The following is a 16,409-nucleotide window of genomic DNA, read 5'->3' as shown; positions in this document are numbered from 1 at the left end:
GGGTAGGATGGTGGACACCAGCTTATGTCTTGGCAGGATAAAGTAGAAATAATCAGCTTTTTATCTGTTTTCAGCTGTGACCAAAATGTGCACTCATAAATTACATTAATTTACACATCACTGAAGCTGTGCACAATGATCAGACAGACCATGATCCCCATGATTTAGTTTGGATGTCAGGGTAAGTTAATGGATGTGCAACACTAGAGGATGAAAATATAGTTTACTTGGTGAATAAAAGTAACAGAGGAAGGAAGGACTGAGTCAAAGCTTCAAACATTTTTTTCTTCCTAATAAAGTTTCCTATAAAACAACATAGAAAAAACAAAGCATAAGTTTCAAATCCTATGGGAAATACTTCATGTCTCTCCATGCACCAGCCAAACTGCTGAGGATCTCCCTCCTGAAAATCTCCTAAAGAACAAATGGGCACAAGGGCTCTGCTAGAGAAGCAAATTAAATAAACAAAAAACCCCCCCCCCCAAAAAAAAAAACTATAAGAAAAAGTGGATTTAGTTGCAAAAGAAAGAAGGGGAGCACAAGCTGAGGAAGCTTCTCTTGGAAATTTGGGGAGCCTGAAGAGACAGGAAAATTGCCTGAATTCTGAGAACACTCTGAAGGCTGAATGTGTAATGGAGAGGGAGACAGGGGCAGAAGAGGAACTCAGCCTCTATCTATCAGAGTGCCTGGTCACCTCAGCTGGACTGTCACACTGTGCCAAACTAACCGGGACAAAATGAACTGAAGACACAGCTTCAAGTTACTCCTCCTCCAGTGCCAGCTCTTGTTGAAATTATTTCTATTTGTTCTCCATCTCAGTCAATCCCCAAAATTGTACCCATATGCCTGGTTATGCCCAGTGCCAGTTCCATAGCATAATCTAGATTTTGGTAATCTAGAATAGTGTATACAGAGCATTCTCTGAAAGGAAGGATGGGACAAATAAAAGCCTTCATTTCCAAGTAGTGGGTGCCACAAGGAAGCAGGTGCCAGGATCTGGCATTTTTTAAAGCTGCAGTTAAAGGAAAAAAATTGAATCAGAAAATCAGAGAATTTTTTCCACATAAGAATGCAATCTCACAGCACGCAAGTAGATGGGAGCACAAGAAAAAAGATGAAAACACCGAAAAAAGCATGACTATTCTTCAGTGTAGTAAATAATCCAATAAGACACCAGAGGTGCTCATGACACTGTCTTGTCAGACCAGTCATGCTGAGGAACTGGGCAAGCGAAGCACCCAGGCTCCCAGCCAGGCACCTGCAGACATGGGATTGAGACTGATGGCTCACTGTGCATTTACTGTGGAGCAGAAGTCACCTGGAATTGATGGCTCACTGTGCATTTACTGTGGAGAAGAAGTCACCTGGAATTGACAGCAATGCCAGGAGGGAGCAGAGAGCTCCAAGGCCTGGACTCCAGCAGGGTGTGAAATATCAGTGAGGAAAAGAGAGCTGGGGACACGAGTAGCTCAGGTCCCCAGCCCCAAAGCTCAGCCCTGGAGGTGAATTGGCTGAGGTCAGCACCCACCTGAGCCCAGGACCTCAAGCACTGGCACAACTAACAGGGTCCTTTTCCACCTTCCTCTGTATCCTTACAGAAGAGAGGTTTGCCTAAACTCAGCCCTAAAGGTTGCCATCTTCATCCTGAAATCTGTGAACAAACCTCATTTTCTAAGACAGCTTTGTATCTCATTTACTTTTTATCAGCAGTGTGAGAAGCAGCCCATTTAAAATAATTGTTAATAAATACTAAATAATCCTACACTGGTAGGATTTTTATGTCACACAAAAAGCAGAAAACTAGCCTGTATTTTTAGCACAGAAGTTGTACGTGGTACCTTGACTTTTCATCAAGCCTCTCTTTCACAGCAGAAATTCTCCTGTGTTCTGTCCATATAGTATCAGCATTAGTTTATAGACAAAATTTTGTATGTCTGGGTTATCAAAGTATTTTTTCTGAAAGACTTTCATGGGTATTTCAGTCATGGAAGCTGCAGACACTACAGTTAATAGCTAATGCAGACATGAAGGTCTTGCTGACTCAATTCTGCCTCATTGAGCTATTTACCTATGAAAACAACTGATCAGCTTTCCATCACGACTTCAGGGTATTAAATTTCCCTCATAGGCAGCTTTGCTTTCTGATTAGAAATCAAAATCAAACCCATTATTGAACCAGTCCCAAAAATTACTGCATCATTAATTTGATTTTACTTTCCCATTTATGCTACTTGTTAATGTTTATTCCACCAATCAGGTGCAGACACAGTAATTTGGGCTATGAACAAATGGATACATAAATCAAGGCAAGGTAAGCAAGCAAGCCAGCAAGATCTATGTGCCTTGCTTTCTTGAGCAATTGATTTAATAATCCATTTTCATGGACTTAAGTTTGCATTTTCTTACACCAAATCTTGCTCTCTTTTTCCTGCAAGAGCTTTGTGAAAATAAAATAATGCTTATAAATAATATTTATTAATAAAATAAAAATGCTTATATGCAAATACTACTGACCAACACTGCATACCAACTGTGCTTCCCTAGTTAAGGATGATTTTTCACTTAAGTACAGTCCAAAAGACCAGACCTAAGGAAGGGAAAAGAATCCCCAGTCTTTTGTTGCTTAGAAACTTACTCTTTTGAACGGGAGGACCTCAAAAGAATAAATCTTAACTCCTGTTTTTTTGAACATGAATCAAAACATGAATTTGGGTTCTGGGATACACCCACCACTTGAGGCTGGCACATAATGAACAACTCTTCCCCTCTCCAACATTAAATTTCTCCTTATCTTTACATTATTGTCTTTTAGCTCGAAAGTTTGAGGAAGCTGATATCAGGCTTGCATGGACAAGTATTGCAAATTTCTGTACCAAGTTTTACAGTTACCAATATGTATGCTGCTATCTAATAAATAAAAGATTAGTTAATAGCAGCTCCTTAGTCAGCAAATCTATCTTTTCCATTTCAGTGAGCATGCCTTAGGATAATGCATTATTTCTGACACCAATAAAAGAGAGAGACTGAGATAGATCTTCTGGTAGCAGCAAAAAATAAATGATAGCTCTATGCTAATGGGAAAAATCTTTAATTTGGAATCACAGAATGTATACCCACATACATCAATTCCATCTAAATTACATTTTAATTACATGTAAAATCTACATATAATTGCTTAGAGCTATTATTGCTTAGCTAGAGATGGTATTTAATTACTTGACTTAATATTTAACATGTGTTTTATCAGGGAGAGGGGGAAATGCTATAAAAGACTCAATGTATATTGAAATATTGCTGCAATTTAAAAATCCCCAGTATCCTTTGCAGTTACAGATACAATTTCAAGTTTAATTGATTGGTGTAACTTCAGAATAGTTGACAATTGGGAATTTTAACACTGAAATCCCATCACTGTCAGCAGCTAACAGAGTGCCAAGCTGTTAACCAGGATTCAAGCCCCCATGTGGTGATCCCTGCACTGTTTTGAGATGGGGAAAGTGCCAGGCAACTTAGAATGAAACCACTGCCACTGCAGCCTTCTGCACTCAGATTTAATTCTGGGCAAAAGGAAATGCATCAAAATAAATAAAACTATTTGTGTGTTTAAATTTAGATTTTTTTACAGTGTTTTCAAACCGGGAATCTAATGGATGCCAAGGGCTTGGGAGGTATACTATGCAAAGAAAAATTGACAGCACTCTTGAAAAACATAGCAATGAGATAGATTTCTTATCAAGATGGATTTAATATCAAGTACTACAATTTTTGGCTTCTTTTCATTGGTGAAACATCAAAAATAAAGTGGCTGGATGAATTCCTCTTAAAATTTGAAAAAAAAACACTCAAAATAATTCCCTGAAGATTTTTATTTTCCTAAATAGAAGAGTATACCACTGACAGCCTCTTCATGAGTTTTCTATTTTGTTTTCCAAACAACAGTTTGTGATAATACCAGCAACATGCCTGGGCTGGTCCCTGCTTACACCTCTGGCGGTCCCTGCCTACACCTCTGATGAGTGAATGGTGGGTGCTGAGAAAAGCAGAACTGAAGTGTTTAAAGAAGAGACTGGGAGGGGAGGGAAGGATGGTGTGTCCTTGCTGTGACTGAGTGAGAGGCTAAATAACCTGTGAGTAAAACCTCTCCTCCAAAACACCCCTGTGTAAGTGATCTGTACAAATAACAGACTTTCCTGAGTGCTTTAGGAGCCCCTTACCTGCTTGTTGGCTTTCAGCACCGCCCTCAAGGTTGCGATCTGCTCTCTCTTTGTACTCAGGAGCGACTTGAGCTTCAGGATCTCCTCCATTAAGGCCTCCTTGTCCTTGTCGATCATGGGCGCCAGCTCGCGGGCCGCGGCCCGCTGGCGCGACAGCTGCAGCGACCGGTCCACAGCCTTCTGCAAGTGCTTGATTTGGTCCCTTATTATGGCATTGAGGTTGTAGATGTTCATAGGCTCCTTGCGGATGTCACTGGTGTCAGAGACGGGGGAGGAAGGAGGGGCTGTGATGACAGGAGAAATGGAAGGTGTTTTTGTGGGGCTCTGCTCCTTGCCGGGCTCTGCGGCCTCCTTCGTCACCTGCTCGGTCGGGGTCCTGGCTTCGACGGGCGATGCCACCCCCCGCCTGGCCAGTCGTGGGGAAAGGAGACCTCGAGGGTCATCGGGCCCCTTGAGGCTCCCGCTGCGGGTGACCCTGCTCTGCCTGTAATAGTCCAACATGACCCTGTTGGGCGTCTCGTTGTTGCACAGGCAGACGTGGTGGTAGAGCTGAGCCAGCTCCTCACTAAACGTCACCAGCTCGTCCTGGGCAGTGTTAAGGGTATTGTGGTTTTCGTTTGCTATGCTTGTCATCCTTTGCAACTCCTTCTCCATGTGCACCATTTTTTCCTGGCTTTCCTTGGTTGACTTCTCCAGGCTTGTCACCTGCTCGTCATACGTCTGGATTCTGCTCTCATACTTGGCCTTCTCTTCAGTGTAGTTTTCCACATACTTATTATATTTCTCCTTTAAGGCTTTGATTTCTGCTTTAAGGTCTATCACCTCAGTAACAGCTACTTTGTATTTACATTCCAGGATCTCCAAGCCGTTGATGTCCACCTCGTAGTCGTGCGCCTCCTCGCCGGAATCTCGGCCCTTCTCACAGTCAAGCTCAACCTTCAGCTCCTTGTTGCTCTGCAGGCCCCTCATGGCGTTGACGTGCTCCGTGAGCCTGTGCACACGCTCGTGCTGCTCCGTCAGGGCTCCCTTGGTGTGCTCCAGCTGTGTCTGAGACTCCTGGAGGTTGGCCAGGAGAATGGCCTTCTCCCTCTCCACCTGCAACAGAGTCACAGTGAGAAACCCAGGATCTCATCCCACCCATGCTGAGCACCAAACCCATGCAGTCCCGGTCACCGCTTCCACCCCACCACTGCCTGCAGCTTGAGGGCTTCTGAGAGACTTTAGCCATGTACACCTAAACCACAAAATTAATTTATAGAGCACCTCTCTGTAACTCTCAGAGGTTTAGGAAGTTCCAAGCTTTGTTACAACTTCCAATACCACTAGATCACAATTTTATATGTTGCCCACTGAAGAATTACCAAGTGTCCAAGCACTGTCTCATCAGCTAGAGTAATGATACTGGATTTATTAGGACATATGTTCCCTCAACACAGAAACTGCATCACTGTCAGCTGTAAGCCATTTCTCAACAGAGCTTGAATTTATATTTCCCTTTAACAGTTCTACCAATCTTTCACAATATTCATTTATATCTTTGAACTGCTGCACACTTTCATTAAGGCAAATGCAGTAAAAAACCAGCTGCGTACATTTCCACAAATTGAATAACCTATCTTGTGGAAATGTAGCACAGATCACACACTTAACACTGAGCACAGGCAACTCCCAGGACTGCCCATCCCCAGCACTTATCTGTCAGCAAAATCCATCTGTTTAAATTCAAGCCAGGAAAAGTAGGACTTGTAGTGTAACTAACAGCCCACGGGTTGTGACCTAGTAAGTTTCTTACCAAATATCCACATAGAAAAGTGGACATTGAACAACAGAAGACATAATGAAGGACACCTCTAGAAGCTTTAATTGCACAGCAATTTTAAAGCAAGTGAAAAAGACAAACTTACAAGTTTGATCTCCTCAGGTATTTGCTACTCATCATAACACCTCTGAAAGACATCCAAGTTTTAAGTATATTTTCCTGTGCCTTTGTCCTGTTCTGAGGAGTTAATTGGGAAGCAGAGGAATGCTTACAGAGATAAGATCCTCCTTCTTGTCATGACTTCTACAATAAGATCCTGAGCCTACCAGGTTTACTGATCTTCTCTCCCCCTGTTGCAGAATCTCAGCACTTGCAGTGAAAATGGCACTTCCCTTCATAAGAGGTGTAATTATTAAATCTGATAATTGAAAGTTTTCAGTTATGAAGAAACCTTAAAAAAAAATCAAGCAAACACAAACTTTCCTTCCCTATCAGTATTATGAGGAAGAGAATCAAATCAGCCACCACAAATCTTAGTAAAGGAAAAGAAAAGCCTTTGAGAAACCGAAAAGGTATTAATATCATCTCACAAAATGTTCTGAGCAGTGCTTCAAACTCTTGTTTTCGTCTTAACCAGGCTTTTGAGCCATGGCTGGTGCTCAGAAGCACTAAGACACTGGAGCACACAGTGATCCCTTGGTTTCACAGACAAGCTCTCAAAACATGGCCTCCACTAGGATCTGCAATCAATTGCAGGCAGAAATGTACAAATAAAAATAGAAGCCATGATAAAACATCTAAAAAAAAATCCTACTTTTATTGTATACAGGGGACTGATGCCTTAAGAATTAAAAAAAGTGCCAAACAATTATTTTATGATCCAGGAAGAGTTTCTCTCTTTAGATATAAGTGTTCCACTTTCGGCACTTCATCAGTGCAGAAGAGGACAGCCAAGAACCACAAGTATTTTGGTATCCTCCTCCATTTTTCATTCCCTCAGTATGTCTACCAACCTCATTGCTGCTCAGCCCCCATATCAGCCCACTCCTGTACATAAAAATCAAAATAGGGTGAACTTCCCTTTCACCAAGTGCATCTTCTTTAAGACAACCATTTTCTACAGATCTCCTGGTGAGGCCTGTCCTGGGACCCTCAGAGATCAACCCAGCAGGAGTCTCTTCACCAGCTTTCCTCTTTTTTTTTCACCAAGCTGCCTGCCCCAGGTCTGCTTTCCCTAGAAACCTTCAGCTGAACTCCAGTTGTGACCACTTGGTATCTCAGGCTTCAGTGTTAGCTACACTGCCCTCAGCAGATGAAGGTATTTATTCCTTCAGGCTGGTACAGTGAGCTATGCAAATGCACAAAAAAATCAGGTTTTTGGCTAATGAAAGGATCTTCTCACCTTATAGTGAGAAATGGTAGTGACAATAAAGAACCACATATTACACACCAAGGGCAGTTGGATTATTAAAGTCTATGGGTCCACTGTGGGCATGTTCACAACAAAGAAGCCAATTCACTGTATATTGTACCCATGTAAAGATAAATATTTATTTTTAATAATATTTATTATAATAAAGCCTTTCCTTTGAGAAAACACCTGTGTGTTAAAGCAGCACAGTGATTCAGTGCCTGCTTAAATTAATCAGACAGAATTGATCCTGCAGGACTACTGATCTGAGCCATTATACCCTATCAGGAAGAAAAACTGTAGCAGAGCTAATTTGGATCTTGATGATAATTTCTCTTCTGAACATAAATGGGTTCTGGAAACACTCATTTCAAACAGAAAGAATTCTTTCCAAAGAAAACATTTTAAACTTTTAAAACCCATATATCAACTTGCACAGCAAGCAAAAGGAAATACACAGATCTCTCAATTTTATTCATTCTGGACCAGCAATAATGGATTAAGCTAATCCCCTTCTGTTTAAAACCATAAATACATGCTCCTACTGCCAAGGGAAAAACCCCAAAGCTCCAGCTCAGTCCTGAGCACACCTTTTGCATATTAATGACTCTGCTGTTCCCAAATGCAGTAATAATATTTCCTGTTCTAGACAGTACTATATTCTTATTTCCACCACAGCAAACTTATGGCAATTCCAGGTATTTTTCAGCCCAGTTGGTGCATTTTTTTGACACTGGAATTGATAGCTGCAGTAAGGATTTTTATAATCTTAAAATGAAAATAAAAGCAATTCAAAAGTAGCTGTCTCCTATTTTGCAACGCATCCTTCCCTTTAGAGATTTCAGCTTGAGGAGATTTCCTTCCCAATTTGCATCTATAGCTTGCAATTATGGAAAGCAATTTAACCATACCCACTCATGTCCTCACCTTTTTCTTTTCCTTTTTTTTCAACAACATCAGAATTTCAGTGAACAATTCCTGGGGGAGACTGAAGCAAATTAACAGGAGAACTCATCTCAAGAACCCTGAATCTCAGCTATAGCATATTTGCCACAAAAGTACAAGGCAGCTGAAGAAGAGTGTCAGAAACTGAGCTGCAGGGACTTTTAATTTTTCTGCCTTTTTAAAGAGAATTTTATCTAAATTTTCCAAATATGATACTGGCCTCAGAAAAAGGGAAAACACGACCATGGGAAGAAAAGAAGTCCTAGACTTAAAGGATGAGACAAAGAACTTTTTCTTAACTGCACAACAAACAGGAAGGAAAAACACAAAGCCCTGAACTTTTCTAAGAAAATCTCAGAAAATGAAATTTTTCAGCAGGACATTTGTTACACAGCAGATATATATATGGAACAGGAATAGGTGCAATTAAATCTCTCCAAGGACCAGCACAGCCCATGAAACAGCAGCATTCAAAAGCTGTAGAAAGAATTCTATTTGTCATGCTGTTTCAGTGAAGTCTTCTTTATGAGATAGAGGAGCAAAAACAATCTGCCAGACACCCTTACAAAATGGCAAATCTGAAGTTTACTTTTATCCTAAAAAGGAACCTGATGTCCTATAGCCAAAATAGTTCCCAATATATGATCAGTTCCTTCAGAAACTCTGTCCTAGTGCAGCCCCTTCACAAAAAACAGGAGGCACTCACACCAAATACTGAGATACAGCTGAATGAACACCATATGGCAAAGACACTGCAGAGGGGGAAAAAATCCAATTTTGCTGATGATTTACCTTTAAAACCTGATTAAGTCTCACATCTACCACACACAAAATTTTTGGCAGAATTTTTCACATTTAATTTGTATGATCCAAATTTAATTTGTGTGATGTGAACTGATGTAACTCAACAGAGAAGGAGATCACTTTGTAAAACATCAGCATTTGCAGTGACCCTTTGTGGTATCTAAAGGAATCAGGCTTTCACTGAGGTCTAGTGTGTCTTTTTAAACCATGAACCTTTTAACAGGATGTAAATGCCAAACAGTGGTGGCCACCATTGGCACAGATGTGCTGGGGCCTAGCACCAAAAAATGCTACAACCAAAAATAGTTATAATTTCTTTCACAGGCTCCTAAGTTTGTTCCTAGTGACTGTGAGAAGGCTGCTTCTTTGTTTAAAAGATATAAGTTTTTAACTCAGAGAAGATAAAGAAAATTGCAGTATCCTTCAAGCAGAAGTTTGCTAACTCATCATGCTCAGCACTTAATTTAATAAAATCAAGAAAAAGCATACTCAAAGCAACACTTCTTTTTCGATTTCTAAGCAACTTTCACTCAAAATTTATATTGCATATATTTCATTGTAAATTATGGTTTAAAACACAGTGTATTTTGAAGTGTGAACACTTCAAAGCATTTCTTTTGAAACTGTTTTTTAATTCTTAACACTGTATTTCTGAATCAAATTAGAAGCTGTGTATAATATATATATATGTATACATACATACATATATATGGTACGCATATTCTCTGAACAGAGAGAGACAATTCTCTCTCCCAGGATTTTTCCTGGGGAAGGCAGTGAGAAGCTCAAAGAAGAGGAAACAATTCTTACCTCTATTTGCTGTTCCTGATGTTTGACACATGTGGAATGTGTTATGGAGATTATTTACCAAGAATGATTTGTTAATTGGATTCTGCTGATGGTTGTTTGGATTGATTGGCTAATTATGTCAAAGCTGTGTCGTGCCTGTCTGGAGACAGTCACGGGTTTTTCTCTAGTATCTCTTTAGTATAGTAACTCTTTAATATACTATAGTATTAGTGTAATATCGTATAGCTTAATAAAGCAATTGTTCAGCCTTCTGGAGTCAGAGAACATTATTCCCTACATTGGGGTCACCCTGCATCAATAGATAGATAGATAGATAGATAGATAGATAGATAGATAGATAGATAGATAGATAGATATAATGTATGTATTACATATATTCATGTATATGTTCTTCCAGGTGCATATATATACAATATACACTCTGTTCGCTTTAAAATTGGAAGAGTTTAACTGAATTTGTCATGTAAATAAAATCCTGTATTTGAAGCTTTCACACCCAAATGATGTATGCTTTGTGTCAAAGTTATTGGTGCAAAGAACTAGATATCCCATGTCACAGCTCAGATCAAAACATCCCACAGTGAATTTGGCAATGAGATAAATAAAACAACTCTTCTTGAAACAGGACAGACCACATAGGGATTTGTTGTTGCCTAGCAAGCATTGAAAATTGGTTTTGCTCTACTTCACTTCCAAACAACCTTCCACATTTCAAGCAGTAAAGGGCTGATATTTCCCCTCTTTAGAAGAGGTGCTTTTCAGAAGCCCGAAGCTAGAAGATGCTGAGCATTTCCTTGATGGTGCCAAAACCTTTCAAGCTGCTGTGGCAGACGAGATGCTCACCAGCTTGGGCAGCAGGACCCTCTCTCTGCGTGGCACCGCACCCCTTCTGAGATGATGGCAACACTGGGGCTGCCAGCTTGTGCTTTCCTCTGGCTCACATCCCAGGCTCCTGCTCTGGCTGGGCACGGATGAGCAGGGAACAAGCACTGGATGAACAGGGAACAAGCGCTGGCTGTCCCAGCCCCCGGCACCCCCTGCAGCCGCACATCCGCCGGGGCTGCCAGCGGGACAAGGGCGCTCTGTGACAGCCCACACGCCACATGCTCCCGGAGCACGGCTGTGGAGAGCAGCCCTCCCCTCCTTTTGTTCTCCCTGACCGCCTGCCAAACCTTGCTCAGGCTGAATTCAACAGCAGAAACTCCCTCTGACTTGCAAGGGACCATAATCAAATCTGTAGACGCAGGTATTGCAATGAGGTTTTTTTCCAGATAGCTTATTCATATTGAAGAATGCCTTATTTCATTTGCAATTTCAGGGACATTCACCACTATGAAAGCAGGAAAAAAGGTATCCAACCTTCCGTAACCCCAGCATCTATGTCCCTTTTCTCCCCTTCGTACTAAGTATCTGCTCAGGTCACACTGACTTTTATGCAGGGGTACCCCTAGTAAACTCTAGGGGTAGAGTTTACTAGGGGTATTTACCATGTTTACTAGGGATATTTCTGGCAAAACCGGGATATTAAAAAACCACCAAAGACAAAGTCTGGAAAATGGACACACATGGTCAAGAACATCACCACTGCAAAACTGGCACGAGGGTTCATAGGATGTGTCTGAACACTCCAAGAATGTTAAATTCAGGCCTTACCTGCATGAGCTGCTGCTTCAGTTTCTGTATCTCTGATATGTTGAGCTCACTGAAGAGGTCAGAGACGGGGTGCAGAGATTCTCCTTTCCTACTCGTGGGAGTTCTGTAGTCACCATTGAGTTTCACCAGGGGCCCGTGGATGTGTCCGTTCATTTTGTCATCATTGTTGGGCTCACCCCCGTCCTCTGAAAACTTCAACCCATCTACTGATATATTAATATGGTTATTATACATACTATCATTGAGGTTGATATACTGGGCCAGTTCCTTTCTCAGATTGTTCTTTTGCTCTCTTTCATTTTTTAAAGTTTCCAGAGCTTCCTCCAGCTGATGCTCGGCAATCTCCTTCAGCCGGATGGCATCTTCTAGCTGGCTATTAAGCAACACTGTCTCCTCCTCAAATCGTTTAATCTCATGCTTTAAGCCTTCGTATTCAACCTGAATTAGACAAGACAAAGAACATTCATAATACTAAAACTTGAGTTGTGGAAACCTGCCATTCATCAGCCCTGTTGAGATAAGTGTTAGAGAAACTGTGGCTTGGAACACCAGACATTGCCTGCTGCTGCAAAGAACTGACTGAGCAAAAAGTGCAAGTGGAGCTTTCTCTGTTACATACTCCAGCACCCACTTTTTCAGCAGGTGAGACTCAAGAAATAGAAAACCTCTTTCAGAATAACTTATGATAAGCAATGAAATTTCATGGGAAGAAGGCTGTTTATTAGCAGATGTCCTGGTAATAGCAGATTTACCATGAATTGCCATAAGCCATGTTGGTATATCATGGTATCCAGAGATCTTAGGTTAATATAGCCTGATATCTTATTTATATATTATTTATATAAATATTCTGAAGATGACCTCGTATCTCAGTTCCTACTGGATGTAAAGTCCCTCAGGCACAGATACTCTCAAGTATCTTGGTAGTGTTCAAAAATTTGGATGGAAGGTACAAAACCAGTAGAAGGGTCTCAACTCTCTTCTCTGTACTTTACAAGGCTCTCCATTACCCCAGAGGCATTTAATTTTAAAAATTAAACAGGAATCTATTTGTACAGACAGTTTAAACTCTAAGATGCCCCAAAATTGCTAGAGATTTTTAAACTGCCAGAGGAATGCTGCAAACAGCTCATGCAGCTCCCCACAGTCCCTGGACAGTGTGTAGGGCTGTCCCTCTGGAGCACACAGGAACCTGCTGCTCCAACCACAGTGCCTGGAATGTGTCCCAGTGACACCCCCTGGCAGCACTGGAGAGGCTCACTGTTCTGTCCTGCCCCACGGAAATATATATTAAAAATACCACCAAGGTGTGGTATTTTATCAAGGTATTTATGGGCATTGTGAGCAGAGCTAAACAGCAGCTTCTTCTCTGTCCTTTACAGGCAGCTCCCTTGTTCAGGCCTCTCCATTTCACCTCACAAGAAACCAAGCCTGGAAAAACCCAGCCTAGCTCAAAACCAGTTGATCAACAATACCTAGACAGTGCAGGAGATCCCCACTGTGCATGCTTCCCCTTTGCTGTCCTTCCTTATCTTCCTTTTCACTGCTCTTGGAAAACCCCACAGCAATGAAAAGGAAGAGCTTTGTTTGTCAAGGTCCATGCCTACACTTGACAAGCATTCCTGGTAAAAATGATGACACTTTGTTGGTTTCTTTTTATTTAATTCTAATCATGTTAGTCATCTGCATCTTAATTTAAAAATGGAAAAAAAAAGTCACATTATCAGGTGAAATAATTTAATAGCTTGGTGAAAGAGGGAAAAAATGCCAAATTTTCATGTTTCCATAAAAAGCCCCAATTTTTTGCAGTTGATCCTTTTATAGTTCAAACACATTACTATCTGCTAGCTTAATGCCTTGTATGTAATTTTATTATACTTGACATATATGGATTTTTAATCAAACTAAAATAAAGTTCTGGCAAAAAAAAAAATGCACCATTCCTATTGAAGTAGAATATTTATCAACCTGTCAAAAGTCTTTGACTCATAAACCTTTGGGAAGGCAAACTCAAAAACCAAAGCACTAATCTTCAAACCCAGAAACTGGAAACATATCAAACAACAAAGTCCTAAAGTCATAGTGGGCATTCTTAAATAGAAAAGGAAAATCCATGAGAGTTTCAAATCTACATTTGGCAATTTAATATCTTTCCTTACTGGAGAAGCAGATCCATCTGGAAAAATTGTGAAATGCAATCAAGTACCTATATTTATAACTTAAGTACATGAAAAAAAGCCAAACCCAACAAAACAACCAACACTTTTTCAATTTTAAATACACATAAAAGCTAAAGGTCTATATCTCTATGGTTACCTTCTCATTGACTCTAAAAAGCTACAAAAATCCCCAAGATGTAGATAATGACATTTTAGCACCAAGATTTATAACATATGGTTTTGTAAATTCAACCATTAAAGTATAAAGTGCCCTTAAAATTTTATCTTGTAGATTAAAGTAATTTTAGGAATCACAAGTGCATGGATCTGTGATGGAAAATGACTGATTTTTAAAGCCCTTCAAAATGTGGCAACGCTTTTTCTCTCCACAGACTGTTAGCATTTGGTTTAAATTAGAATGAATTATTATGACAAATATAAACACCTGCAAACAGATTTCATTTTGGGGGGAAACTAAAACAGTCAATAAAGGAGTCATTTACTTCCTGAAAATGTGAAAATGTCTCTTATGAGGTTAATGAGAAAAAAAATCCATGCCTCAAAGGAGGAATTTGCTGTCTGGGTAAATAACTCTGGCAACAAAGATGATCTGCTGTGAATTCCATTTCAGGAGTGTGAAGGACTAGGCATCTTCATAAATAAGGAAATTATGCACCCATTTCTATTACATGTGTATTCCCTGCAGCACAGCTCTGTTGTTTTAAGTGTTTCAATCGCATTTGTGCTGCAGCAGTAAAAAAAGCAGTAAAAAAAGCAGTAAAAGAGAGCTGAAATAGCACTGCTTATTCCTGCAGGAATAAGGCAGCTTTGTTCCCAGGCTGCCAGCAGAAACTGTGACAGGGCTGGCTCTTCCACAGAAGCCCCAAGAGCACCAGGCAATAGGTCAGGACACAACCAGGAGCTGCAGAGCAGAGCTGTGACCCTCTGAGGGCAGGTGAGGAGAGGTGCAATGTTATGATGGCCTAGACAGCATCTAAAAGGCAGGAAGTGTTATACCATCCAACATGGATATTCTAATTTTCATCACCACAAGTTAACTCTTCTGACAGGAGACCAAAGCTCTTTTGCTCACTTTAATGGACAGCTGGCTGCTGGGCATTGAGTTCCTGAGGGACAGGAAAAGCATGAAGTAAAAATGTCTCTCTTTTAATAATTCCTCTGTGATTCCATAGTTCTGCAATGAAGTATTCCAATTTTTCACAATTTTTCAAAACTGAGATAAGAGCCTGCCCATATTTCAAAAATGGGCACTAACACCATTTTAGAACAAGTGATTAGCAAAAACCCAACTGGAAAAGAAACCCCCAAACATAAAAAGGAACTCCTATCAAACTGCTCTACAGGATCACATAATGGAAATTGGAGAAAATAGTGACAATTTACAGCACAGTGCCTTGAATCTTTCCAGGCTTACTTGATTCTGCTTCAGTGTGGACACCAGTTTCTGTAAAGTGATGTTTTCCTCTTCCAGCTCAGTGTAGTCCTGCAGCAGCCTCGCCTCTCGGAACTTGTACTCTCGAATCTCATCTTTCATCCGTATCCTCTGCAGCTCCACCATCTCGTTATTCTGGCAGGAGAGAACACAAGGACATTACAATCCACACACAGCCACGTTAATGCTGAACACTGCCTTCAGGAAAGGCCAAACAGAAATTAATCCTGAAAGAGAAATGATTTAATGGTGCACATCAAAACACCATCACCTATTAACTTGAGGCCAAGCAATCATTTCATGGGGGTGCTGGCAATGCAGAAATGACAACATCTGATAGAGAAGCCTGATTAAAACAGTTTCAAAATTAGAGGCTTATTGAAATGGAGACCCTAGAAAGGCTGTAGCATATCTCTTTAGTTTCATTCCTCTCCAATACAGCAGGATTTAAATAAAATTACCACCTGTTTTCCACTGCAGGATGCATTTTACATTCATAGAGAAAAGCAGTGAGCACTGACATCTGCTCTCCAAAGACATCTGCTAGGGAGCAAGGTGCACTCACATTTGCATCTGCAGGCACCAGAGAGGCTCACAGGCAGGCACAGGGTGGAAAGCACTTGCCAAAAGCCTGACAAACACCTGGCTGTGCTGAGCAGGATCACACCCAGCACTCCAGAACTCACAAGGTCACCATTTTATTTTCCCCATTAGCACATACAGAGCCCAGACAGCCTTATCAGAGGCAACATGAGGGATCAGTTTCACCAAAAATCAATTCCATCACATTCCAGCTCTGAGTTTGTCATCAAAGGTCAGGTTATTCTGGAAAGACTCTGCTGGCATAACCACGGTGTAAAAGGCACTGCAGGAAGGTGGAGTTAACACACAGCTGGAAGAGAACAGTGACCAACACAGCTGGTTGAGAGGAACGACCTCCTGCCCTGCTTTGAAGGGAAGCTTGCATTTTTCTGATTAAGAGAAATGGGCATGGTCAATCACATCTCCTTTCCTGCAGAAGGATCCTGAGCATTGCCACAGCAGAGAGACTTTACTGGCGGGGCAGAGTCCCCTCACTGCTGGGATGTCAGAGAGAGCACACCTGGGAAGCAGTAATAAGTTTCTGTAAAAGATTCCAGTGTGGAGGGGGGAACTCCTGGCCTGGTAGATACCTGAAAAAAGTCAAATGTTTAAGGAGAAA

The 16,409-nt window shown here is 41.0% G+C and overlaps 1 protein-coding gene across 7 annotated transcripts in view; it reads right to left on the bottom strand.

The window, feature by feature from the left end:
* The window catches only part of BICD1 (BICD cargo adaptor 1), a 172,327-nt gene that overhangs the window by 35,140 nt on the left and 120,778 nt on the right, over positions 1–16,409 (bottom strand). For all 7 annotated transcript variants that reach the window (XR_009274745.1, XM_058804698.1, XM_058804692.1 and 4 more), the window contains exons 3-5: positions 15,191–15,343; positions 11,597–12,034; positions 4,215–5,309 (exon numbers count right to left, since the gene is read on the bottom strand). Coding sequence is in view for 6 of the 7 variants with exons in the window: in XM_058804698.1 (XP_058660681.1) it covers positions 4,215–5,309; positions 11,597–12,034; positions 15,191–15,343 (1,686 nt within the window). In the remaining variant the exon portion in view is untranslated. The remainder of the gene's footprint in view (positions 1–4,214; positions 5,310–11,596; positions 12,035–15,190; positions 15,344–16,409) is intronic.

This window comes from Ammospiza caudacuta, chromosome 5 (genome assembly GCF_027887145.1).
Source record: "Ammospiza caudacuta isolate bAmmCau1 chromosome 5, bAmmCau1.pri, whole genome shotgun sequence".
In the NCBI taxonomy this organism is placed as follows: Eukaryota; Metazoa; Chordata; class Aves; order Passeriformes; family Passerellidae; genus Ammospiza; species Ammospiza caudacuta.
Note: the sequence above shows the minus strand (reverse complement) of the source record. Positions and strands in the feature narration are given on the sequence as shown.